At 39.8% G+C, this 27,728-nt stretch overlaps 2 protein-coding genes across 3 annotated transcripts in view; both read right to left on the reverse strand.

The window, feature by feature from the left end:
• The window catches only part of LOC311304780 (uncharacterized protein), a gene marked incomplete at its 5' end in the record, with an annotated part of 578,336 nt that overhangs the window by 111,977 nt on the left and 438,631 nt on the right, over positions 1–27,728 (reverse strand). The window lies entirely within an intron of this gene.
• LOC311304840 (protein NLRC3-like) overlaps positions 18,835–27,728 on the reverse strand; it is a gene marked incomplete at its 3' end in the record, with an annotated part of 74,664 nt that continues 65,770 nt past the window's right edge. Inside the window, exons 2-3 of one of the 2 annotated variants that reach the window (XM_084432169.1) lie at positions 22,475–23,079; positions 18,835–20,704 (exon numbers count right to left, since the gene is read on the reverse strand). In XM_084432169.1, the coding sequence (XP_084288295.1) occupies positions 18,835–20,704; positions 22,475–23,058 (2,454 nt within the window). In that variant the 5' untranslated portion in view covers positions 23,059–23,079. Of the gene's footprint in view, positions 20,705–22,474; positions 23,080–27,728 lie in introns of those variants that run through there. The other variant, XM_084432170.1, reaches the window with a different exon arrangement.

The raw sequence follows: 27,728 nt of genomic DNA on the forward strand, positions 1-27,728 counted from the left end.
ACCAGATGCCATTCTTTCTAATGTGGCTCTTAAGCTATCAGGATAACCATAAGCTACATTAGCATTAAGCTAGCTTAGCATGCTAATCTCGTTAACATGTTTTTGTGTGCTTATTCTTACACTGAAGCCTCTCCTCTGCAGCTTTGAAATTTACGTCCTCTGAGTGGCGCAAGTTGTTAAACCATGTGTCATGAATCCCGAACCATTACGGTCGTGGGTTCGATTCCTGTGTGGCACATGTCCAGACTGAAGAGGTACTGTGGCCTTAAGTGGTGGAAAAGTTGTTTTAGTTCCACACATGATGTGTATCTGAGAAAGGATCTCCATAAATATAACATGCAGCAAATTTATATAAAACATCTTCATATTGAGTTCATTTTCACTTGTACTACTAAAACAGCTGTTTTTTTTTTTTCAAATTTAGCACACTTGTAGTGATTGTAATGAATAGCAATTGGACCAATTTTAGAGTCTCTAGGACCACCTCTATAGCGCCACCACCAGTTCAAAAATTCAAGGAAGGGCAGGAGAGGGGCAGAGGGGTCAGGAGAGGGGCAGGGGTCAGGAGAGGGGCAGGGATCAGGAGAGGGGCAGGGAGGGGAGGGATGGGGAGAGTTGCTGCTGCTTCAGGGCTTGGCCCCTGTATTGCTGCTTGCAGCTATATTAGCAATTGTTATTGTCAGAATAACAATTCTTCTTCTTCCGCCAATGGATGTCTATGGCAGCCCTATGAACCGTAAGTAGGAAAATGATGAAATTTGGCGCACTTGTAGTGATGGCCATGAATAGTAAAAGTAGCAATTTTTGAGTCTCTAGGACCAACTCTATAGCGCCACCAGCAGTTCAAAAATTCAACATTGAAATGGTTATTACTTTTGAACCCTTTGATCTAGAAAAATGAAACTTAGTACACCTGATTCATCTCATCATGCTGATCAGAACCAATATCTTACATTAAGACTCCGCCCATTACAGTAGTGGCCATTTTGAAAAGTACAGTATGCAGTTTTTTTGCTACTCCTCCTTCAAAATTGGTCTAATTTTGTCCAAACATGTGCTCAAATGATCTTTGGACTGAGCCGCACAGAAATGACTGAACAGATTTTTTTAATTCATCTTTGTTCAAAAGCTATGATGTCACAAACTTGACGAGGTCCAGCCAAAATTGGCTAAGAGGCTGTATCTCGGCCAAAGTTTGATCAATCGAAACAAAAATTGGTACACTTCATCAGAAGCTTGATCTGAGGTTCCATGCCAAAGTTGGGAACAGCGCCACCTACGGGTCATGAGATATGGAAAATGGCTATTTTGGCCAATAACTTTTAAACAGTTTGTCATAAAATCATAAATGTGGTATCTATGGATTCCTTGCGTCAAGCCAAATCCGGGGATACCGATTTTGCCAGGATGGGATGTACCACGTGTCCGCCATTTTGAATTTTGTCATAATTTGCAATAACTTTTAAACTATTTGACATATCTTCACAAAATTTAGTATGCATGATCGACACAATGCCTTGAAGGTACATGAGAAGACTAAACACAGCGCCACCTAGTGTTCCAGACATATAAGGTCTTTTGCAAAAACACTTATAACTTTTGACAACATTGTTCAAATTTTGATTTCTTTACGTCATTATGTTCCTTGGATGCTGCCGATTTCGTCGATATCTCATTTGTCATTTTCCAACAATGTGACTTTCCGCCATATTGGAACAAATGAAAAACAGTTTTTTCGCTACTCCTCCTTCAAATCTTGATCAATTTTGTCCAAAATTTGATCACATGATCTTTGGACTGAGCCGCACAGAAATGACTGAACAGATTTCTGATATTTGCTACCGTTCCCGAGATATTCATCTTCAAAGTTGACCTAGCCTGGTGTTTTTTTGCCTTATGCTAGTTAACTTAGCATAATAATTGGTTAGCATGCTAACCAGATACCATTCTTTCTAAGGTGGCTCTTCAGCTATCAGGATAACCATAAGCTACATTAGCATTAAGCTAGCTTAGCATGCTAATCTCGTTAACATGATTTTGTGTGCTTATTTTTACACTGAAGCCTCTCCTCTGCAGCTTTGAAATTTACGTCCTCTGAGTGGCGCAAGTTGTTAAACCACGTGTCATGAATCCCGAACCATTACGGTCGTGGGTTTGATTCCTGTGTGGCACATGTCCAGACTGAAGAAGTACGGTGGCCTTAAGTGGTGGAAAAGTTGTTTTAGTTCCACACATGATGTGTATCTGAGAAAGGATCTCCATAAATATAACATGCAGCAAATTTATATAAAACATCTTCATATTGAGTTCATTTTCACTTGTACTACTAAAACAGCTGTTTTTTCAAATTTAGCACACTTGTAGTGATTGTAATGAATAGTAATTGAACCAATTTTAGAGTCTCTAGGACCACCTCTATAGCGCCACCACCAGTTCAAAAATTCAAGGAAGGGCAGGAGAGGGGCAGAGGGGGCAGGAGAGGGGCAGGGGTCAGGAGAGGGGCAGGGATCAGGAGAGGGGCAGGGATCAGGGGAGGGCAGGGAGGGCAGGGGAGGGGAGGGATGGGGAGAGTTGCTGCTGCTTCAGGGCTTGGCCCCTGTATTGCTGCTTGCAGCTATATTAGCAATTGTTATTGTCAGAATAACAATTCTTCTTCCGCAAATGGGAGTCTATGGCAGCCCTATGAACCGTACATAGGAAAATGATGAAATTTGGCACACTTGTAGTGATGGCCATGAATAGTAAATGTAGCAATTTTTGAGTCTCTAGGACCAACTCTATAGCGCCACCAGCAGTTAAAAAAATCAACATTGAAATGGTTATAACTTTTGAACCCTTTGATCTAGAAAAATGAAACTAAGTACACCTGATTCATCTCATCATGTTGATCAGAACCAATATCTTACATTAAGACTCCGCCCATTACAGTAGTGGCCATTTTGAAAAGTACAGTATTCAGTTTTTTTCGCTACTCCTCCTTCAAAATTTCTCCAATTTTGTCCAAAATTTGCCCAAATGATCTTTGGACTGAGCCGCACAGAAATGACTGAACAGATTTTTTTAATTCATCCTTGTTCAAAAGCTATGATGTCACAAACTTGACGAGGTCCACCCAAAATTGGCTAAGAGGCTGTATCTCGGCCAAAGTTTGATCAATCGAAACAAAAATTGGTACACTTCATCAGAAGCTTGATCTGAGGTTCCATGCCAAAGTTGGGAACAGCGCCACCTACGGGTCATGAGATATGGAAAATGGCTATTTTGGCCAATAACTTTTAAACAGTTTGTCATAAAATCATAAATGTGGTATCTATGGATTCCTTGCGTCAAGCCAAATCCGGGGATACCGATTTTGCCAGGATGGGATGTACCACGTGTCCGCCATTTTGAATTTTGTCATAATTTGCAATAACTTTTAAACTATTTGACATATCTTCACAAAATTTAGTATGGATGATCGACACAATGCCTTGAAGGTACACGAGAAGACTAAACACAGCGCCACCTAGTGTTCCAGAGATATAAGGTATTTTGCAAAAACACTTATAACTTTTGACAACATTGTTCAAATTTTTATTTCTTTACGTCATTATGTTCCTTGGATGCTGCCGATTTCGTCGATATCTCATTTGTCATTTTCCAACAATGTGACTATCCGCCATATTGGAACAAATGAAAAACAGTTTTTTCGCTACTCCTCCTTCAAATCTTGATCAATTTTGTCCAAAATTTGATCACATGATCTTTGGACTGAGCCGCACAGAAATGACTGAACAGATTTCTGATATTTGCTACCGTTCCCGAGATATTCATCTTCAAAGTTGACCTAGCCTGGTGTTTTTTTGCCTTATGCTAGTTAACTTAGCATAACCATAAGCTACATTAGCATTAAGCTAGCTTAGCATGCTAATCTCGTTAACATGATTTTGTGTGCTTATTTTTACACTGAAGCCTCTGCTCTGAAGCTTTGTAAAACAAGTCCTCTGGGTGGCGCAATCTGTACAACCATGCGTCATGAATCCCAAACCGTTCTGGTCGTGGGTTTGAGACCAGTGTGGGGTGACTTTGAAATTGTGTGTAAAATTGTCATTTGAACTCTTTTATCATCTGGGTAAGAGCTGTACTAATGTTTCTAACACTGGGATTAGAAATAAGTGTTTTTTTCTACATTCTGTGTTCGTTCTCATCAGAACTTTTGTTCATTTTGATTTCATCCTATCTGTACCTCTGAACCCATCTGTTCTTCATGTACATTCTATTTCTGCTGTTTTTGCTCTTCTGGCTCCGCATTGCGCTACAGCCCTACTGTGCTACAGCGGCTTGGCCCCTGTATTGCTGCTTGCAGCTATATTAGCAATTGTTATTGTCAGAATAACAATTCTTCTTCCGCAAATGGGAGTCTATGGCAGCCCTATGAACCGTACATAGGAAAATGATGAAATTTGGCACACTTGTAGTGATGGCCATGAATAGTAAATGTAGCAATTTTTTAGTCTCTAGGACCAACTCTATAGCGCCACCAGCAGTTAAAAAATTCAACATTGAAATGGTTATAACTTTTGAACCCTTTGATCTAGAAAAATGAAACTAAGTACACCTGATTCATCTCATCATGTTGATCAGAACCAATATCTTACATTAAGACTCCGCCCATTACAGTAGTGGCCATTTTGAAAAGTACAGTATTCAGTTTTTTCGCTACTCCTCCTTCAAAATTTCTCCAATTTTGTCCAAAATTTGCTCAAATGATCTTTGGACTGAGCCGCACAGAAATGACTGAACAGATTTTTTTAATTCATCTTTGTTCAAAAGCTATGATGTCACAAACTTGACGAGGTCCACCCAAAATTGGCTAAGAGGCTGTATCTTGGCCAAAGTTTGATCAATCGAAACAAAAATTGGTACACTTCATCAGAAGCTTGATCTGAGGTTCCATGCCAAAGTTGGGAACAGCGCCACCTACGGGTCATGAGATATGGAAAATGGCTATTTTGGCCAATAACTTTTAAACAGTTTGTCATACAATCATAAATGTGGTATCTATGGATTCCTTGCGTCAAGCCAAATCCGGGGATACCGATTTTGCCAGGATGGGATGTACCACGTGTCCGCCATTTTGAATTTTGTCATAATTTGCAATAACTTTTAACTATTTGACATATCTTCACAAAATTTAGTATGGATGATCGACACAATGCCTTGAAGGTACATGAGAAGACTAAACACAGCGCCACCTAGTGTTCCAGAGATATAAGGTATTTTGCAAAAACACTTATAACTTTTGACAACATTGTTCAAATTTTGATTTCTTTACGTCATTATGTTCCTTGGATGCTGCCGATTTCGTCGATATCTCATTTGTCATTTTCCAACAATATGACTATCCGCCATATTGGAACAAATGAAAAACAGTTTTTTCGCTACTCCTCCTTCAAATCTTGATCAATTTTGTCCAAAATTTGATCACATGATCTTTGGACTGAGCCGCACAGAAATGACTGAACAGATTTCTGATATTTGCTACCGTTCCCGAGATATTCATCTTCAAAGTTGACCTAGCCTGGTGTTTTTTTGCCTTATGCTAGTTAACTTAGCATAATAATTGGTTAGCATGCTAACCAGATACCATTCTTTCTAAGGTGGCTCTTCAGCTATCAGGATAACCATAAGCTACATTAGCATTAAGCTAGCTTAGCATGCTAATCTCGTTAACATGATTTTGTGTGCTTATTTTTACACTGAAGCCTCTGCTCTGAAGCTTTGTAAAGCAAGTCCTCTGGGTAGCGCAATCTGTACAACCATGCGTCATGAATCCCAAACCGTTCTGGTCGTGGGTTTGAGACCAGTGTGGGGTGACTTTGAAATTGTGTGTAAAATTGTCATTTGAACTCTTTTATCATCTGGGTAAGAGCTGTACTAATGTTTCTAACACTGGGATTAGAAATAAGTGTTTTTTTTCTACATTCTGTGTTCGTTCTCATCAGAACTTTTGTTCATTTTGATTTCATCCTATCTGTACCTCTGAACCCATCTGTTCTTCATGTACATTCTATTTCTGCTGTTTTTGCTCTTCTGGCTCCGCATTGCGCTACAGCCCTACTGTGCTACAGCGGCTTGGCCCCTGTATTGCTGCTTGCAGCTATATTAGCAATTGTTATTGTCAGAATAACAATTCTTCTTCCGCAAATGGGAGTCTATGGCAGCCCTATGAACCGTACATAGGAAAATGATGAAATTTGGCACACTTGTAGTGATGGCCATGAATAGTAAATGTAGCAATTTTTGAGTCTCTAGGACCAACTCTATAGCGCCACCAGCAGTTCAAAAATTCAACATTGAAATGGTTATAACTTTTGAACCCTTTGATCTAGAAAAATGAAACTAAGTACACCTGATTCATCTCATCATGCTGATCAGAACCAATATCTTACATTAAGACTCCGCCCATTACAGTAGTGGCCATTTTGAAAAGTACAGTATTCAGTTTTTTCGCTACTCCTCCTTCAAAATTTCTCCAATTTTGTCCAAAATTTGCTCAAATGATCTTTGGACTGAGCCGCACAGAAATGACTGAACAGATTTTTTTAATTCATCTTTGTTCAAAAGCTATGATGTCACAAACTTGACGAGGTCCACCCAAAATTGGCTAAGAGGCTGTATCTCGGCCAAAGTTTGATCAATCGAAACAAAAATTGGTACACTTCATCAGAAGCTTGATCTGAGGTTCCATGCCAAAGTTGGGAACAGCGCCACCTATGGGTCATGAGATATGGAAAATAGCTATTTTGGTCAATAACTTTTGAACAGTTTGTCAGAAAATCATAAATGTGGTATCTATGGATTCATTGGGTCATGCCGAATCCGTGGATACCAATTTTGCCAGGATTGGATGTACCACGTGTCCGCCATTTTGAATTTTGTCATAATTTGCAATAACTTTTAAACTATTTGACATATCTTCACAAAATTTAGTATGGATCATCGACACAATGTCCTGAAGGTACATGAGAAGATTGAACGCAGCGCCACCTAGTGTTCCAGAGATATAGGGTCTTTTTCAAAAACGCTTATAACTTTTGAAAACATTGTTCAAATTTTGATTTCTTTACGTCATTATGTTTCTTGGCTTATGCCGAGTCCGTCGATATCTCATTTGTCATTTTCCAACAATGTGACTATCCGCCATATTGGAACAAATGAAAAACATTTTTTTCGCTACTCCTCCTTCAAATCTTGCTCAATTTTGTCCAAAATTTGATCAGATGTTCTTTGGACCGAGCCGCACAGAAATGACTGAACAGATTTTTGATATTTGCTACCGTTCCCGAGATATTCATCTCCGAAGTTGACCTAGCCTGTGTTTGTTGCCTTATGCTAGTTACCTTAGCATAATAATTGGTTAGCATGCTAACCAGATGCCATTCTTTCTAATGTGGCTCTTCAGCTATCAGGATAACCATAAACTACATTAGCATTAAGCTAGCTTAGCATGCTAATCTCGTTAACATGTTTTTGTGTGCTTATTCTTACACTGAAGCCTCTCCTCTGCAGCTTTGAAATTTACGTCCTCTGAGTGGCGCAAGTTGTTAAACCATTCGTCATGAATCCTGAACCATTACGGTCGTGGGTTCGATTCCTGTGTGGCACATGTCCAGACTGAAGAAGTACGGTGGCCTTAAGTGGTGGAAAAGTTGTTTTAGTTCCACACATGATGTGTATCTGAGAAAGGATCTCCATAAATATAACATGCAGCAAATTTATATAAAACATCTTCATATTGAGTTCATTTTCACTTGTACTATTAAAACAGCTGTTTTTTTTTCAAATTTAGCACACTTGTAGTGATTGGAATAGTAATTGGACCAATTTTAGAGTCTCTAGGACCACCTCTATAGCGCCACCACCAGTTCAAAAATTCAAGGAAGGGCAGGAGAGGGGCAGGGGGGTCAGGAGAGGGGCAGGGGTCAGGAGAGGGGCAGGGATCAGGAGAGGGGCAGGGAGGGCAGGGGAGGGGAGGGATGGGGAGAGTTGCTGCTGCTTCAGGGCTTGGCCCCTGTATTGCTGCTTGCAGCTATATTAGCAATTGTTATTGTCAGAATAACAATTCTTCTTCCGCAAATGGGAGTCTATGGCAGCCCTATGAACCGTACATAGGAAAATGATGAAATTTGGCACACTTGTAGTGATGGCCATGAATAGTAAATGTAGCAATTTTTTAGTCTCTAGGACCAACTCTATAGCGCCACCAGCAGTTCAAAAATTCAACATTGAAATGGTTATAACTTTTGAACCCTTTGATCTAGAAAAATGAAACTAAGTACACCTGATTCATCTCATCATGTTGATCAGAACCAATATCTTACATTAAGACTCCGCCCATTACAGTAGTGGCCATTTTGTAAAGTACAGTATTCCGTTTTTTCGCTACTCCTCCTTCAAAATTTGTCCAATTTTGTCCAAAATTTGCTCAAATGATCTTTGGACTGAGCCGCAAGGAAATGACTGAACAGATTTTTTTATTCATCTTTGTTCAAAAGTTATGATGTCGCAAACTTAATGAGGTTGACCCAAAATTGGTGTAGAGGCTGTATCTCGGCCAAAGTTTGATCAATCGAAACAAAAATTGGTACACTTGATTGGAAGCATTGTTTGAGGGTCCGTGCCAAAGTTGGGAACAGCGCCACCTACGGGTCATGAGATATGGAAAATAGCTATTTTGGTCAATAACTTTTGAACAGTTTGTCAGAAAATCATAAATGTGGTATCTATGGATTCCTTGGGTCATGCCGAATCCATGGATACCGATTTTGCCAGGATGGGATGTACCACGTGTCCGCCATTTTGAATTTTGTCATAATTTGCAATAACTTTTAAACTATTTGACATATCTTTAAAAAATTTAGTATGGATCATCAACACAATGTCCTGCAGGTACATGAGAAGATTGAACACAGCGCCACCTAGTGTTCAAAAGATATAAGGTATTTTGCAAAAACGCTTATAACTTTTGAAAACATTGTTCTAATTTTGATTTCTTTACATCATTATGTTCCTTGGCTTATGCCGAGTCCGTCAATATCTCATTTGTCATTTTCCAACAATGTGACTATCCGCCATATTGGAACAAATGAAAAACAGTTTTTTCGCTACTCCTCCTTCAAATCTTGCTCAATTTTGTCCAAAATTTGATCAGATGTTCTTTGGACCGAGCCGCACAGAAATGACTGAACAGATTTTTGATATTTGCTACCGTTCCCGAAATATTCATCTCCGAAGTTGACCTAGCCTGTTTGTTGCCTTATGCTAGTAGCAATTGTTATTGTCAGAATAACAATTCTTCTTCCGCAAATGGGAGTCTATGGCAGCCCTATGAACCGTACATAGGAAAATGATGAAATTTGGCACACTTGTAGTGATGGCCATGAATAGTAAATGTAGCAATTTTTGAGTCTCTAGGACCAACTCTATAGCGCCACCAGCAGTTAAAAAAATCAACATTGAAATGGTTATAACTTTTGAACCCTTTGATCTAGAAAAATGAAACTAAGTACACCTGATTCATCTCATCATGTTGATCAGAACCAATATCTTACATTAAGACTCCGCCCATTACAGTAGTGGCCATTTTGAAAAGTACAGTATTCAGTTTTTTCGCTACTCCTCCTTCAAAATTTCTCCAATTTTGTCCAAAATTTGCCCAAATGATCTTTGGACTGAGCCGCACAGAAATGACTGAACAGATTTTTTTAATTCATCCTTGTTCAAAAGCTATGATGTCACAAACTTGACGAGGTCCACCCAAAATTGGCTAAGAGGCTGTATCTCGGCCAAAGTTTGATCAATCGAAACAAAAATTGGTACACTTCATCAGAAGCTTGATCTGAGGTTCCATGCCAAAGTTGGGAACAGCGCCACCTACGGGTCATGAGATATGGAAAATGGCTATTTTGGCCAATAACTTTTAAACAGTTTGTCATAAAATCATAAATGTGGTATCTATGGATTCCTTGCGTCAAGCCAAATCCGGGGATACCGATTTTGCCAGGATGGGATGTACCACGTGTCCGCCATTTTGAATTTTGTCATAATTTGCAATAACTTTTAAACTATTTGACATATCTTCACAAAATTTAGTATGGATGATCGACACAATGCCTTGAAGGTACACGAGAAGACTAAACACAGCGCCACCTAGTGTTCCAGAGATATAAGGTATTTTGCAAAAACACTTATAACTTTTGACAACATTGTTCAAATTTTTATTTCTTTACGTCATTATGTTCCTTGGATGCTGCCGATTTCGTCGATATCTCATTTGTCATTTTCCAACAATGTGACTATCCGCCATATTGGAACAAATGAAAAACAGTTTTTTCGCTACTCCTCCTTAAAATCTTGATCAATTTTGTCCAAAATTTGATCACATGATCTTTGGACTGAGCCGCACAGAAATGACTGAACAGATTTCTGATATTTGCTACCGTTCCCGAGATATTCATCTTCAAAGTTGACCTAGCCTGGTGTTTTTTTGCCTTATGCTAGTTAACTTAGCATAACCATAAGCTACATTAGCATTAAGCTAGCTTAGCATGCTAATCTCGTTAACATGATTTTGTGTGCTTATTTTTACACTGAAGCCTCTGCTCTGAAGCTTTGTAAAACAAGTCCTCTGGGTGGCGCAATCTGTACAACCATGCGTCATGAATCCCAAACCGTTCTGGTCGTGGGTTTGAGACCAGTGTGGGGTGACTTTGAAATTGTGTGTAAAATTGTCATTTGAACTCTTTTATCATCTGGGTAAGAGCTGTACTAATGTTTCTAACACTGGGATTAGAAATAAGTGTTTTTTTCTACATTCTGTGTTCGTTCTCATCAGAACTTTTGTTCATTTTGATTTCATCCTATCTGTACCTCTGAACCCATCTGTTCTTCATGTACATTCTATTTCTGCTGTTTTTGCTCTTCTGGCTCCGCATTGCGCTACAGCCCTACTGTGCTACAGCGGCTTGGCCCCTGTATTGCTGCTTGCAGCTATATTAGCAATTGTTATTGTCAGAATAACAATTCTTCTTCCGCAAATGGGAGTCTATGGCAGCCCTATGAACCGTACATAGGAAAATGATGAAATTTGGCACACTTGTAGTGATGGCCATGAATAGTAAATGTAGCAATTTTTGAGTCTCTAGGACCAACTCTATAGCGCCACCAGCAGTTAAAAAAATCAACATTGAAATGGTTATAACTTTTGAACCCTTTGATCTAGAAAAATGAAACTAAGTACACCTGATTCATCTCATCATGTTGATCAGAACCAATATCTTACATTAAGACTCCGCCCATTACAGTAGTGGCCATTTTGAAAAGTACAGTATTCAGTTTTTTCGCTACTCCTCCTTCAAAATTTCTCCAATTTTGTCCAAAATTTGCCCAAATGATCTTTGGACTGAGCCGCACAGAAATGACTGAACAGATTTTTTTAATTCATCCTTGTTCAAAAGCTATGATGTCACAAACTTGACGAGGTCCACCCAAAATTGGCTAAGAGGCTGTATCTCGGCCAAAGTTTGATCAATCGAAACAAAAATTGGTACACTTCATCAGAAGCTTGATCTGAGGTTCCATGCCAAAGTTGGGAACAGCGCCACCTACGGGTCATGAGATATGGAAAATGGCTATTTTGGCCAATAACTTTTAAACAGTTTGTCATAAAATCATAAATGTGGTATCTATGGATTCCTTGCGTCAAGCCAAATCCGGGGATACCGATTTTGCCAGGATGGGATGTACCACGTGTCCGCCATTTTGAATTTTGTCATAATTTGCAATAACTTTTAAACTATTTGACATATCTTCACAAAATTTAGTATGGATGATCGACACAATGCCTTGAAGGTACACGAGAAGACTAAACACAGCGCCACCTAGTGTTCCAGAGATATAAGGTCTTTTGCAAAAACGCTTATAACTCTTGAAAACATTTTTCAAATTTTGATTTCTTTATGTCATTATGTTCCTTGGCTTATGCCGTTTCCGACGACATCTCATTTGTCATTTTCCAACAATGTGACTGTCCGCCATATTGGAACAAATGAAAAACTGTTTTTTCGCTACTCCTCCTTCAAATCTTGCTCAATTTTGTCCAAAATTTGATCAGATGATCTTTGGACCGAGCCGCACAGAAATGACTGAAGAGATTTTTGATATTCGCTACCGTTCCTGAGACATTCCTCTCTGAATTTGACCTAGCCTGTATTTGTTGCCTTATGCTAGTTAGCTTAGCATAATAATTAGTTAGAATGCTAACCAGATGCCATTCTTTCTAATGTGGCTCTTCAGCTATCAGGATAACCATAGACTACATTAGCATTAAGCTAGCTTTGCATGATAATCTCGTTAACATGATATTTGTGTGCTTTTTCTTACACTGAAGCCTCTCCTCTGCAGCTTTGAAATTTACATCCTCTGAGTGGCGCAAGTTGCTAAACCAAGTGTCATGAATCCCGAACCATTCCGGTTGTGGGTTCGAATCCTGTGTGGTACATGCCCAGACTGCAAGAGGTACTGTGGCCTTAAGTGGTGTAAAAGTTGTTTCAGTTCCAGACATGGTGTCTCTCTGAGAAAGGAACTCCATAAATGTAACATGCAGCAAATTTATATTAAAAAAATCTTCATTTTGAGTTCATTTTCACTTGTACTACTGAAACAGCTGTTTTTTCAAATTTTTAAATTTGGCACACTTGTAGTGATTGTAATGAATAGTAATTGGACCAATTTTGGAGTCTCTAGGACCAACTCTATAGCGCCACCACCAGTTCAAAAATTCAACATTGAAATGGTTATAACTTTTAAACCCTTTGATCTAGAAAAATTAAACTTAGTACACCTGATTCCTCTCATCATGGTGATCACAACCAATATATTCCATTAAGACTCCACCCATTACAGTAGTGTCCATTTTGAAAAAAGTACAGTATTCAGTGTTTTTGCTACTAATCATTCAAATTTAGTTAAATTCATACAAAAATGAGTGCAGATGATCTCCCAACTGAGCTGCACATAAATTACCAAACAGGTTTTTTTATTCATCTGTATTCAATAGTGTATGGTTTGAACAGTTTGTCAGAAAATCACAGTGAGGTTGCAGCGTATTGTAAGAAATAATGATGTGGATGTCGAAGATCTCAAAAATTTAGTTTATTAAAGCTTAGCAGTGGCAAGGTACACAAAGCACCTTGGGTTCACCTGCGTCAGAATGAACCCAGTACATCCAAATATTAAACCTTTTATCCTGTTCTTCATGTAAATGAAGTTACTCTTGTTGTAACAGCTGTGGTCTGTATGTTAATGAAGTTGAGAAGTTGAGCTTATGAAGCTTATGAAGCTTGAGCTTATGAAGTTAATGAAGTTGAGCACGGAGAGCACAGCGCACACACACAGCGGAACACACTGCGAACATGGAGAATAGATCGCAGCGCACACACACACAGCGGAACACGCTGCAAAGTTGTGCATCTTCGGAAGTGGAGCGTGTTGCAAAGTCACAATACAGGCTGAGCCTGGGTCAAACCTGATCGCTGAACGGGGCATGGGAGGGCCGGGGAGAGTTGCTGCTGCTTCCGAGCTTGGCCCCTGTATCGCTGCTTGCAGCTATATTTATAGTTGTGTTTGACTGTAGTGCAGTCTTTAAAGGAATGTCCTTGAATTCACAATTACTGCAAGGCCCATATCTCACCAAGACATTGTTGGGGGTTTTGACCAGGTTCAGGCAAGATCATGTAACTTTGATGGCAGACATTGAGGCTATGTTCCATCAAGTAAAGGTGTCACAGAAGAATGTGGATTTTCTTCGTTTTCTGTGGTGGCCAAATGGTGACATTACGCAAAGCTTTAAAGAATATAGAATGAAAGTCCATTTGTTTGGGGCAATTTCATCACCAAGCTGTAGCAATTATGCTTTGAGAAAACTTGCGGAGGATTACAAAGATTGCTTTCCAAACAGAGTCTTGAATAAATAATGCATAATAGAAGGGTGTCACTTGCGCTTCAGCCTGGTTGGTGCTCATCTTGCGTGGACCATCTTGCATAACTTCTATGTAGATGACTGTTTAACATCTGTTCACACTGAAGAGGAGGCACTTCATATGGTTCAAGATTTAACTGAAGTTTGTTCTAAAGGAGGATTCCAGTTATCCAAATGGATGAGTAATAGTCGTAAGGTACTGGCAAGTATTCCAGAAAAACATCTTTCAAAATCAACAAAAGATCTCAACCTGGATAAAGACAACTTACCTGTGGAAAGAGCGCTTGGGTTACACTAGTGTGTGGAATCTAATGCATTCATGTTCAAGATTGCCGTAAGTGAAAGACCATACACGTCGAGGCATTGTTGTTACTTCTATTTACGATCCTTTGGGATTTCTTTTACCATTAATACTGCCTTCTAAGTTACTATTACAGGAACTTTGTAAAAGAAACATCGGATGGGATGATGAAATGCCACATATTTTGGCATGTCAGTGGTCAGAGTGGCTGCAAGATCTCAAAAAGGTAGTTATGGTGAAAGTAGACAGATGCATCATGCCAAAGGATTTTGGAAAGATCAAGATGGCTCAATTTCATCACTTTTCAGATGCAAGTGAGTGTGGTTATGGTACCGTCTCTTACTTGCGTCTGGAAGATGGAAACAAAAGGGTAAAACTTTCCTTTATGCTTGGAAAATCCAGAGTCACTCCTTTAAAACAGATAACAATACCCAGACTTGAACTTGCAGCTGCTGTTTTAGCTGTCAGAGTTGACAAGATGCTCAAGACAGAACTTGAAATGGATTTGGACAAGTCTGTGTTTTGGACAGACAGTCAAACTGTCTTGAAGTACATTGCCAATGATGCAAAGAGGTTCCATACATTCGTGGCAAACAGAGTGGCAGTCATCAGGGATACAACAGACGTTGTACAATGGAGACATGTTGGAACAAAATTGAATCCTGCTGATGATGCCTCTAGAGGCATGTCCGTTGAAGACTTCTTGAAAGCCAACAGATGGATAAAGGGTCCAGATTTCCTGTTGGAAGCCTTAGAAGAATGGCCACAACTCTATTGTGACCAGGTCTTGAAGGATGATCCAGAAGTTAAAAAGGACACAGTAGTAATTGCTGCCATTTCCAAATGTTTCGACACTAACTTTATTATGTTGCCTTAGGTACAATTATATTATTACTATAGTTTTTTGGACAAAAAAAAACTTTAAAATGTAGTGATTTATGATCATTTCCCATCCTGTTTCTCATCCTCTGATTCAAACAGTCTGTTTTAGGGGTGTTTCCCCTTTAAGAGTTCAGTGTTAACACCCACTGTTATGATTGGCTAACGTCAGTGCTTATGCATCAGTTATTAACATAGATATAGAAAGCCAGAAAATGAACCATCTGTCCACCACTAACAACTAAGAATGGATTACCCTGTGTCCACATGGACAGTGTGAAGCTATTTTGAATGAATATGTCAGAGTTGTAACCAGAAACACTTGAATACGGGTTATTTTGATGCATATACGCGAGGGAGGGAGGGAGGGGGAGAGAGAGAGAGAGAGAGAGAGAGAGCGCACGCGCGGCCTCTCTCTGCTCTGCTCGTTCAGTAACATGCGCCCTGTCACAATCGTCTCTACACATCACTCACCGATCAAATAAGGCTTTGGTGGCCCCATAGCAATCTTGTAAAGAGACCCACTCGCTGCACGTCGACGACTGAACTCCTGGGGCGCGTGACAACGAATCATGCGACGATGCGAAATGACTATGAGGCACAGTAGTCTTGTGCTGGAGGCAGTCATATGCAAACGACTGGTGCGTCACTTCGTACCGTGACGTCACTTCTTACCATGGATCCAGAACGAGCTGTATTTAGAGCTTGATTAAATAAATGATTCGTTTATAATAGGGAGGGCATCTAAAGCTATGAAACTTGCAGGAAGTTTTAATGGTACAAAGACCTATTATATACTAAAAGATCAAGGCAAATTTGGTTTCTCATGTCATGACCCCTTTAATCAACTTCTGAACTATTTTTCTGATTGGAGAAAATTGAAAATTGCAGTGGCATGGATTCTAAAGTTCAAGGATGTGCTCTGGAAGCTCAAGCAACACAGGAAACATATTCAGTCCTCTGTTACTTCTGGAACGAGTAATGTTATATTAGCACAGGACAGAGTTAAAGAGGAAATGAAAAAGTTCAGAAATGGATTCCGTTGTCAAGGTCTTACACCAAATGATCTTTCTCAAGCAGAATCAGCAATTATTGGATTTTCTCAACGTGGTTCATTCAAACAGGAAATTTCTTCTCTGCAAAGTGGAACATCTGGAGTTAAAAGGAGTAGTAACATCAACAAGCTTGATCTAGTATTGATTGATGGTTTACTTAGAGTGGGTGAAAGACTTAGTAGATCAGCAATGCCTGAGGAGATTAAATGCCCGGTTATCCTGCCAAAGGAACATCATATATCCAAACTTATCATGCAGCATGTTCATAAACAACTAGGTCATGCAGGGAGAAACCACATGCTGTCAACATTGCGGAAAAGTTACTGGATTATTAAAGCAAACTCTACTTGTAGAAAAGTAATCTCTGAGTGTGTCATTTGTCGACGTTTTCAAGGCAAATTTGGAGAACAAAAAATGTCCGACTTACCAAAGGAAAGGATTGTGCCAGATTTGCCTCCTTTTACTAATACTGGTGTAGACTACTTTGGACCTATTGATGTGAAAAGAGGTCGCAGTGTTGTGAAGAGATATGGAGTTCTGTTCACCTGTATGACTAGTCGAGCAGTACACCTTGAAGTAGCCTACTCTCTGGATACAAATTCCTGTATAAATTGCATTCGTCGTTTCATGTGTCGTCGAGGGCAAGTAGTGCATTTAAGATCTGATAATGGAACGAATTTTATTGGAGCAGAAAGGGAGCTTAGGGAAGCTTTGAAGACATTGGATCATGATGAAATTCAGCATGCCTTTCTATCAGAAGGCATAAAATGGACCTTTAATCCTCCTGCAGGATCCCATCATGGAGGTGTGTGGGAAAGGCTCATTCGCCTTGTAAAGAAAGTTTTGTACTCCACTCTTCGTCAACAATGCTTGGATGATGAGAGCTTTCACACTATTCTAGGTTATAAGTCATTCTTAATGACCGACCTATCACAAAGCTTTCAGACGATCCAAACGATTTGGAAGCACTCACGCCCAACCATGTCCTACAATTAAGATCAAAACCCCTTTCTTGAAGAAAGTGACTTGTATATCAGACGTAGATGGCGGCAAGTCCAATATCTGTCTGATCTTTTCTGGAAAAGGTGGATAAGGAAGTATCTTCCATTGCTTCAGGAACATCAGAAATGGATGAAACCACGTAGAAACTTTGTTGTCGGTGATATAGTAGTCATCATGGATCCAACAGCTCCACATGGCTCATGGTCATTAGTCAAAATCATCCAGACATATCCTGACAAAAAAGGATTTGTTCACTCTGTACAGTTGAAGACAAAAACAGGACTACTGGATAGACTGGTTTCTAAGATCTGCTTGCTGCTTTAAGATATAAAGGACTGATCTTCAACAAGAAATACACATACACCTTTTTTTTGGCTCCTTTGATAATTTGAGAAATAATTGTAGTTACCCCAACAATTATGGGGCCGGTGTGTTGGAGCCAGTGTTAATGTATATGTATTTCGGGCTGTCACCAGGTGGGGGCAGTATGTGCACAGAGTGTTTTTAAACCGGTGTTTTACACGTAGAGGGACAGGGGCTTGGTGGGGGAACGCATACAGTTTTTACCACACACAAGGTTGGATGTTCACCGTCTCTCAAGTATGTTTAATGTTTGCATTTTGTAAATAAAGAAACAGAAAAGTAGAAATGGACTACAAGACTGTTGATGTGCGTAAAAATTGCGTTGTATAACCAAGCCGTCGGCAGCTATAGGAGCTGCTGTAACAGAAAATGTATTACATGCAAAAGTGAAATATTTTTTTTAACTTAAATAAAGGTTAGATCGCCAGCAGCCATATCACCCTGTAGCCCAAGACTGGTTGCCCACTGAAGCTAAGCAGGGCTGAGCCTGGTTAGTACCTGGATGGGAGACCTCCTGAGAAAAAAACAGGTTGCTGCTGGAAGAGGTGTTAGTGAGGCCAGCAGGGGGTGCTCACCCTGTGGTCTGTGTGGGTCCTAATGCCCCAGTATAGTGATGGGGACACTATACTGCCAAAAGAGCACCGTCCTTCGGACAACTTAATTTTTGAAACTTTGTCCATGTTTAGCATGGAAATCCAACTCTTTAACAGAGTAAAAAATAGCATTTCACCCCCCCCCCCCCTTTAAGTAAAAAAAAAGTACTGTTCTTGATCAAAAAAATTGTAACACAAGGTGTTTAGCTGCAAGAAAAACAAGGCAGACAGTGGACCTAATCAACCAAAAAGCCAGCTGAAAAGAAAATAAGATTGCGTTAGTTGAGCTATATGCGCGATGGGCGCCGCCATGTTAGTTTGTGCTTCTGTTCAGAGAATCAGATCCGTTGGATTTACAACACGTGAATTCATCCACTTCTCCCAAAATACATGAAAGTAAGTGGCCGGTGAGCAGGGAGAAGAATAGAGTAAACTTTAAAGTTACTTACACAATGTCTATGATATGAATAAAACATGCCGTCTAATTATAACAGTGTTATTCCAAACACTGAGTATAATTGAACCTCAATGGACATTAAAATAAAAAAAATCCATGTCATGATCCTTTTAAAGATGTTAGATGCATTATTAAACCTGATTCAGTTGTTAATAATGAAACACTCACAGAGCTTTTCTGCAGTTGACCACAGCTGGTACCAGTCTTCTTCTACCCTCTTCTGATGTGTTGTATTTATTGAGGTTCAGCTCATCCAGCGGCTCCTCTGAGATCTGAAGCATGTAGGAGATTGTAGAGCAGTGAGACGGAGAGAGAAACTTCCCTGAGTGTTTGTCTGATTTCACAAACTCCTGAATCTCTCTGGACAGAGTCTGATCTTTCACTTCCAGCAGACAGAGGAACAGGTTGATGGATTGATCAGCTGAGAGCTTATGAAAGATTATGAACTTATGAATATTTTGGATCTTCTTTTTAATGTACTGTGTGATTCTCCTGATGCTCTCTGAGCTGTTCTCTGTGTGTGTCAGTAGATCCTGTAAGAGACTCTGATTGGACTCCAGTGAGACGCCCAGCAGGAACCGCAGGAACAGATCCAGCCGTCCATTCTTGCTCCAGAGGACTTCATCTACTGCTGATCTTAGTAGATCATACAGAGAGCCTTGATTCAATATGTAAAATCTGAATTCATGCAGCGGTTCCTTGTTCTTGATCACATGCGAGTAAAACACGTAGAAAGCAGCGAGAAACTCCTGAACGCTCAGATGAATGAAGCTGTAGACTTTCCTCTGATGAATCACAGATTCCTGCTTAAAGATCTCAGTGCAAATCCCAGAATACACTGAGGCGTCAGTGACGTCTATGCCGCTCTCAATCAGGTCCTCCTTATAGAACATCACATTGCCCTTCATCAGCTGATGGAAAGCCACTTCAGCAAGTTTCACAATCACTTCTCTGTTGGACTGCAGGAGTTTCTCTGGATCTCTCTCTTCATACTTCTGATTCCTCATGTTGATCTGAATCAGCAGGAAGTGGATGTACATTTCAGTCAGAGTTTGAGGGATTTCTGCACTCAGATCTTCTTCCAGGAGCTTCTGAAGCACAGTGGAGGAGACCCAGCAGAAGACGGGTATGTGACACATGATGTGGAGGCTTCTTGCTCTTCTGATGTGTGAGATGATTCTGCTGGCTTGATGCTCGTCACTGATTTTCTTCCTGAAATATTCCTCCTTCTGAGGCTCATTGAATCCCTGAATCTCTGTCAGACGGTGGATGTATTTGGAGGGGATCTGATTGGCTGCTGCTGGTCTGGAGGTGATCCAGATGAGAGCCGAGGGAAGCAGATCTCCTTTAATGAGCTTTGACATCAACACACCCACTGATGAAGTCTCAGTCACATCAGAAACTTCCTGAGCGTCTGGAAACATCAGTGTGATTCTGCTTTCATCCAGACCATCAAAGATGAACACAACTTTACACTGCTCGTAAATCTTTGAGTCCAGATCTTGAAGTTCAGGATGAAAGTCCAGCAGAAGTCTGTGAAGACTGTACTGATGATCTCGGATCAAGTTCAGCTCTCGAAATGGAAGAACAAACATGAAATCTACATCCTGATTGTCTTTTCCCTCGGCCCAGTCCAGAATGAACTTCTGCACAGAGACGGTTTTCCCGATTCCAGCGATGCCTTTAGTGAGAACAGTCTTGATCTGCTCTTTCTCCTGGCGTCCTGGTTCAGGAGAGGCTTTAAAGATGTCATTGCAGTAGATTGGAGTGTCTTGTGAGTGTTGTGTTCTGGCTGTTTTCTCCATCTGTAAAACCTCATGTTCTTCATTCACTCCTCCTCTCTCTCCCTCTATGATGTAGAGCTGTGTGTAGATCCTGTTCAGGAGGGTTTCATTCTCTTGGAGTTTCAGTCCCTCAAATAATCTCTCATACTTATTCTTCATGCTGGCTTTGTGTCGGTCTTTGACTCTCTGTAGTTCATCATTCACTGGTTGAGGAGAATCTCCAGTCTGATCATCTCTATCCACTACTCTGCTGGAACAACAAAAATGACAAAAAAGAACAGATTTTAAAAACATGTTAAAAAAACAATGATTTAAATGTATAAATAAAATTAAAACAGTACATCAATAAAGATGTCAATCGTGTATTGTCTGTGTAATTAATGTCTTACATTTCAGTTTCAGTTTAAACGTTCATTTTCAAATGAACTTTTCTGTCTTTCTGTGTGCTTTCAGTGTGTTTTTGACTCCCACTACACGTGTATACTCACCTGGGGTCAGAGGTCACTGTAATTCAGGAGGAAGAGGACCTGTCACTCTTCATATTCATAAGTGTGGGCTCTACCTTTAGTTCTGCCTGCTGTTTTATTTATTATAAGTCACTGTTTTCTCTAACGCCTGTTTGAGTTTAGTCTTTGACTTTCAGTTTTGAGATTTGTTGATTTTGAGTCTCGATTCACCTTCAGAGATGCAGTTTGTGTGGAGCGACATTTACTACAAAATAAGGTTTTCAGGATACTTTAATATTGTTTTACATTTCGATACCAAGCCGCTCTTTAAACAGTATCATGAGCTACATGTGTGTTTATTTATTTATTTATTTTTTTATTAGTTTATTTAATAGGGACCATGCATATACATGTACATTGTTGTATGAAAATACACCATGTAAATATGCCAGAATTAGTAAAAAGATACTATTTTTCATCTGCAGTCCCTAGGCCAGTAACATAAAAACTAACAAAAAATAACCAACAATCATACAACATTCATGCACTATGACAACAATACACATAAATAAAAATATACATCAACAATACAAACAAACAAGACAAAAATTCATAATAACAATGACATTATACATTCACCACTATACTACATTAACAGTGAAAATGTATGACTAATAGTGACTAATATTAATGACAATGTTACAGTTAAAGGTGAGTACATGTCTGATTATCTAAGAGCCACTGTTTTAATTGAGTTTTAAAGGAGGTGAATGAAGGACACTCACGTATCACAAGGGGTAAGCTATTCCAAAATTTACCACCTAATTTTGATAATACATTTTGTCCAAAGGTGGTACATCTAAATGGTACAGTATCATACAGTCCCCTTTTATAGAGGCTCGTGTACTACCTCCGCTTGCAAGCCTTTGAAAAAAGGCATGCAGTGGAGGTGGAGCAAGATTATTTAACACCTTATAGACTAGACAAAAGTACTTGAAACGTTTGAAATTGTCAAAACTTAAAAAATTATGTTTCTCTAAAATATCGCAATGGTGAAATGACAATGCCTTTTTATCAAAAGTTTTAATGGCTTTCTTGAATAGAGATTCAATAGTTTTAAGACTCGATATGCTAGTTAATGACCAATTTATGAAACAATACTCGATATGTGAAAAAATCATAGTATATAAGAACAACTTGGCTGCTTTGGTGTTGAGAAATGGCCTGACTTGTTTAAAATTCTGTAAACTGAATTTAACTTTATTTGCCACCTTTTTTACATGATATTTGAATGTTAAGGTCGAGTCATATATAACTCCTAAATACTTAAATTCATTGACAACATCAAGCTCCTGTCCTCTAAGGAACACATTAGAATGTGACACCTTCATACATTTTTTGGTGAACACCATACAGACTGTTTTTTTTGGTGTGACTCTGAAACATGCTGCACATGCATACTAGACTATTTTTATTCAATTCAACAGCCTTTTACAATTAAATAATCAGACTAAATCTGACCAGTCGTTTGTAAATTATTAGATTCCTAACAAATCTGTAATTTTGTGTCTCACCTGGGGTCAGAGGTCACTGTTTCCTCACTGAATTCAGGAGATTTACCCATGGGTCTGTCACTCTTCATAGACACACAGCTGGGGTCAGAGGTCATTGCTTCATCACTGAATTTAAGAGGGTGACCCATGGATGCGTCACTCTTCATAGACACATAGCTGGGGTCAGAGGTCACTGCTTCATCACTGAATTTAAGAGGGTGACCCATGGATGCGTCACTCTTCATAGACACACAGCTGGGGTCAGAGGTCACTGCTTCATCACTGAATTTAAGAGGGTGACCCATGGATGCGTCACTCTTCATAGACACATAGCTGGGGTCAGAGGTCACTGCTTCATCACTGAATTTAAGAGGGTGACCCATGGATGCGTCACTCTTCATAGACACACAGCTGGGGTCAGAGGTCACTGCTTCATCACTGAATTTAAGAGGGTGACCCATGGATGCGTCACTCTTCATAGACACATAGCTGGGGTCAGAGGTCACTGCTTCATCACTGAATTTAAGAGGGTGACCCATGGATGCGTCACTCTTCATAGACAGACAGCTGGGTTCTGGAGATGAAGATCTCTCTCTGCTCTCCATAATGAGAAACTCACTTTAGAACTGCATATGGAAACACAGAAAAGAAATCATTACGTTTGAATTCGTATTCCAGTAATTCCAGTCTTAATCTTAATGCTACACAGACAGTGACATTCTGGAGAATTTGCTGCTTCAGTTTCTGGAGGATCTTTTCTTATGATGTTCATAAAAAATGTTTTACTGGCTGTGGAAGAAGCAGATCTGTAGCGCTTTGAGATGAACTGGATCAGTGATTCAGACTCCATTACCCAGCATCACTGTCTGAAATGTTTTAATGTACTGAAATGTTATATTCATGTATTCTCTATTGTCTGTTTTTGACATCTGAATGCAGTAACAGTGCTTGCTCATTTAGCTCGGCTTCCAGAAATGAAATATGGACTCATTTTGTGTTTCAGAAAGGTCTTCAATTTGCGTCAGTACATACATTCTTTTTTTTCCTGACAACTAGGTCACAAGGGTCATTGGAACCAATAGTTTAAGTGACCATTTCGTTGTTAAAGTTAGATTAAAGTGTCCTCTCCTTGAGAGAAAGAACGCATTATCTTGATGTTTTGAAATGAGACTCCTGTTTATAGTTGGAGCCTGGCCAAATCCTACCTCGGAAAAGCTGTGCGTTGGTGTGTGTTAGTCTTCTTGGTTCCAGGTTAAGGAACCACTGGCATTATTGGAGATTGACTGAGTTGTTGTCTAACTTCATGTTCCGAGTGTCAGCGGCATAATCTGTGGAGATATGCTTCAGTCTATCTGTATATGTGTGGAAAATTATTATGTTTATCAATTTCATAGCCAATCAGAATCATTCCACCTGAAGCAAGGACGTAGCTTAGACCAAAGTTCATTAAATAATAACTACAAATCACATTGACTCAAATTTCACTGTAATCATATTATTCCAAATGATTCATTCTTCTTTTTTTAAGTGTAAAATAATGCCAGTACTTTGCATATTATATTAATCAGTCTATAAACTAATTCCTGTGAGTCCAGCAATAATTTAGAAATATCATACACTAAACATGGCTTCTCAGATAAAACATTTCTGGCTTTGAAATAATGAAAACTTCAGGAGCCTGAAAAACAAACAAACATAAAACAGTCCTAATAAAGGTTAAGTAAAAATTAAAAAAAAATTGTCTCAAAAGTGATTACTGGTTTCAGACATAATGACTGCTAAAAGCAAACCAACATATCCTGAAGGAGTTCTTTAGAATTTAGAATATTTAAAATAATACGTTTTCTGTTTCAAGTTCATATATTTGACATTCCTTGAAGTCCGATATTGCTTTTTTTTATTTTGCCACACTGAATGTGGAAACCGTGGTTCATATTTGTAGGTGTTTTAATTTAAATGTTTATACTCACACTTTTGTATATTTCAGATATAATGGTAAAGAATCCGCAAATGATCTCAATCAGTGGCATAACTTTGTTTTAAAATGTGGGTGGGAGGAGGTTGCTTTACAATGCTAAATCTGATAAATGTACAATGTGTACAAAATGTTTTTTGGGGAAAAAATAACTTCAATAGTACTTCAAACTTCTTGCAATCAACTCCAATAGTACATTGGGTTTAGTTTGTCATGTAATGAGATCTACTAAAATGGTTAGTATCGAAACATTTCACATGAATAAATCCATTGAACCACTTGTGTATCCTACTTTGATGGTCTATTTTTCTCATCAAAACCAAATATGTGTATCAGTGGTTGTGTATTAATCAGGGACATGTTCATGTGCATTTTGTTTCATGATGAATAATCCACAACATGCTAGAGCAACTTTTTATGAGTTCTTCATAAGTATCTGTGGATATTGTAATGACAGACCAAATCAGACACAATTATTTGGTATATGTACCATAAAAGCCCTTTTGTTTTTTGATTCTCAGTATCAAGGCCTTTTTCAGTTTGATGTACCATGCCACTGCTTTAAGTAGCTTAATCCAATTTGAAAAGTATGAAATAAGCTGGTCTGTGGGTGTTTCAGTGTTTACCACTGTTGTAAACACAGTAGTGTTTCTCCTGACCTCTGGATCATCCTGTAACACTGAGCCCAATGCCTCCACCTCTAACCAACTTTCCTCAGGTTTCCATAGGAACTCTGGGCCATGCATCCACCTCCTTTGTTCCATGAATTTACCTGCACTCAATCCTCTCGAGGAATCATCAGCTGGATTGTCTTTACTTCTTGCGTATCTCCATTGAGACAGCTCCGAGTTATCCTGAATCAGCGAGACCCTGTTGGCTACATACGTTTTAAATCTTGCAGTGTCACTTCTAATGTACTTAAGTACGGTTTGGCTGTCAGTCCAGAAAACGGAGGGCTTTAAGGGTAGATGTAGTTCTCTCCTTAGCATTTTGTCCACCTTTACCAACAATGCTGCAGCGGCCAGCTCCAGACGTGGTACTGTGATGTTTTTTAAAGGAAGGACTCTGGACTTTCCCATGAGAAAAGTGACATGAACCATGTCCTGTTCATTAGCTTGTCTTATGTAGCTCACTGAGCCATAGCCATTCTCACTGGCGTCAGCAAAGTGGTGTAGTTCGGCACACTTTGTTGTTCCATAGCCTTTTGGTTTCAAACAACGTGCAACACTGAAGCCTTTTATTCTTTCTAAACTGTTTGTCCATCCTTCCCACCTGTCTACTACAGCTTGGGGCAAAGGCTCGTCCCATCCAAAGCCTCTTTGGCAGAGCTCCTGTAGCAACTGCTTGGCTGGGAGAATGAGAGGAGCAAGAAACCCGAGGGGATCAAAAATGGAACTTACAACAGAAAGTATGCCTCTGCGGGTATGTGGCTGCTGGCTTAAATTGATGTTAAACTGGAAATGGTCAGAGTCTACACACCACTGCAATCCCAGGGCTCTTTCCATTGGTAGGCTGTCTTTGTCAAGATCCAGTGTTTTGATTTCTTTTGCCCATTTTTCTTTTGGAATGGATGCTAGAACTGCCCGATTATTGCTGACCCATTGAGTCAGCTGGAATCCACCTTTGTAGCATAGTGCAGTGAGGTCTTTTACTAGCTGGATGGCTTCAGACTCTTCAACCACGGATTTAAAGCTGCAGTCGGCAAGTCTGGCAGATTGAGTGGACTTAGCCAAAATTTTGAATGTTTACAACTCTCATGCCCCTCCCCCACTACCAACGAGCGCCAGTGCGTGTGTACCTGATTTTCTGTGAACGCGCGTCTCTTCAGCATTGATCAACACCATGGACTCGGAGGTAGGCTGCCCTGGCTAATCTATCCATAGATAGCAATAACCGAGGAATTGGAAGCTTGTTAGTAGATTTTCTCTCCGCCATCACGCTTCGTACAATCTTCAGGCGTGTCGTGTGCATCTGCGCGAGGGAGAGGGAATCTGACGCGTGTGCACGACCTGTGATTGACAGTCAGATCTCACACCCCCCTGCGCTGATTGGACCCGATGAGACGGGAGCGGTGGGTTTTTGCAAAACAAATAACATGCTCCAGGTGGAGTTAGAAGCTCGGGTTTTTTTCTAAAACCACCTTATTTATGTTGTTCTGTCGGATTATAGTGTCAATTTCACTGAATTTGATCAAAAAAATGTTGCCGACGGCAGCTTTAACACAATCATCCACATAAAAGTTGTGCCGGATTGTTTCAGCTACTTGAAGGGGAAAACAGCTTTCATTGTCATCAGCAGTTTTTCGTAATGCAAAACTTGCGCAACTTGGGGAGGACACTGCACCAAAGATGTGCACAAGCATACGGTATTCCTTTGGGGTTTGACTGGTGTCACCCTGTGGCCACCACAGAAAGCGCAAGTAGTCCACACCTGATTTCTCAACTCCCACCTGATGGAACATTGACTTAACATCAGCCATTATTCCAATGGGTTCTTTGCGGAAACTCCAAATGACTCAGACAAGAGAATTGGTCAGATCAAGACCCTGTAGTAGCTCTGTGTTGAGGGATACATCTTTGTAAGTAGCTGCACAATCAAACACCACTCTAAGTTTCTTCTTTTTGAAGTGATACACTCCATGGTGTGGTATGTACCATAACTTTCCAGGGGACTGTGTGAGTTCTTCCTCTGGGACCTCCTCTGCATAATGATTTTCAAAGATGTCATTGATAAAGGCAACATATTCCTGTTTGTATTGTTCATCTTTTTTTTTATTTTCCTTTTCAGAGTTTGGAGGCGCTGTTCTGCAACTTGGCACTGCCATCAGCACTTCTCAGTGGCCCGTTTACAACCCACGCCAATAAGGTTCTAACTGCGTAGGGGCCCCCACCTTGACTATTAACAACCTCCCATGGTTCTATGCACTTTGGAGCATTTGTGCCAATTAACAGCTCCACCTTTGAATTAATGCTGGGAAGTTTGACTTGACTAAGATACTTCCATTGTGCCAAGTCTTTCTGCTTGGAATTGCTGTTTGTGGTAACTGGCATTTCTTTTTGAGTGAAGAGATCAGGAAGAGGTAAGAAGTTATTGCTGTCCAGAGCTGAAACTTCCATTTCAGAGACGACATGAGTTGGAACAGTTTTTTCTTGATTCATTGTGCGTAGAAGAATGTGTGTTTTTCTTCCCTTCAGATTGAGCCGAAACATAAGATCCTCGGAGCAGAAGGTGGCGGAGGATCCAGGGTCCAGGAGAGCATACACCTGTAAGACTTGGCTGCCCTTTGCTGCCTTAACCTGA

The sequence above is a fragment of the Rutilus rutilus genome (assembly GCF_951802725.1).
Source record: "Rutilus rutilus genome assembly, chromosome: 15".
Classification (NCBI taxonomy): domain Eukaryota; kingdom Metazoa; phylum Chordata; class Actinopteri; order Cypriniformes; family Leuciscidae; genus Rutilus; species Rutilus rutilus.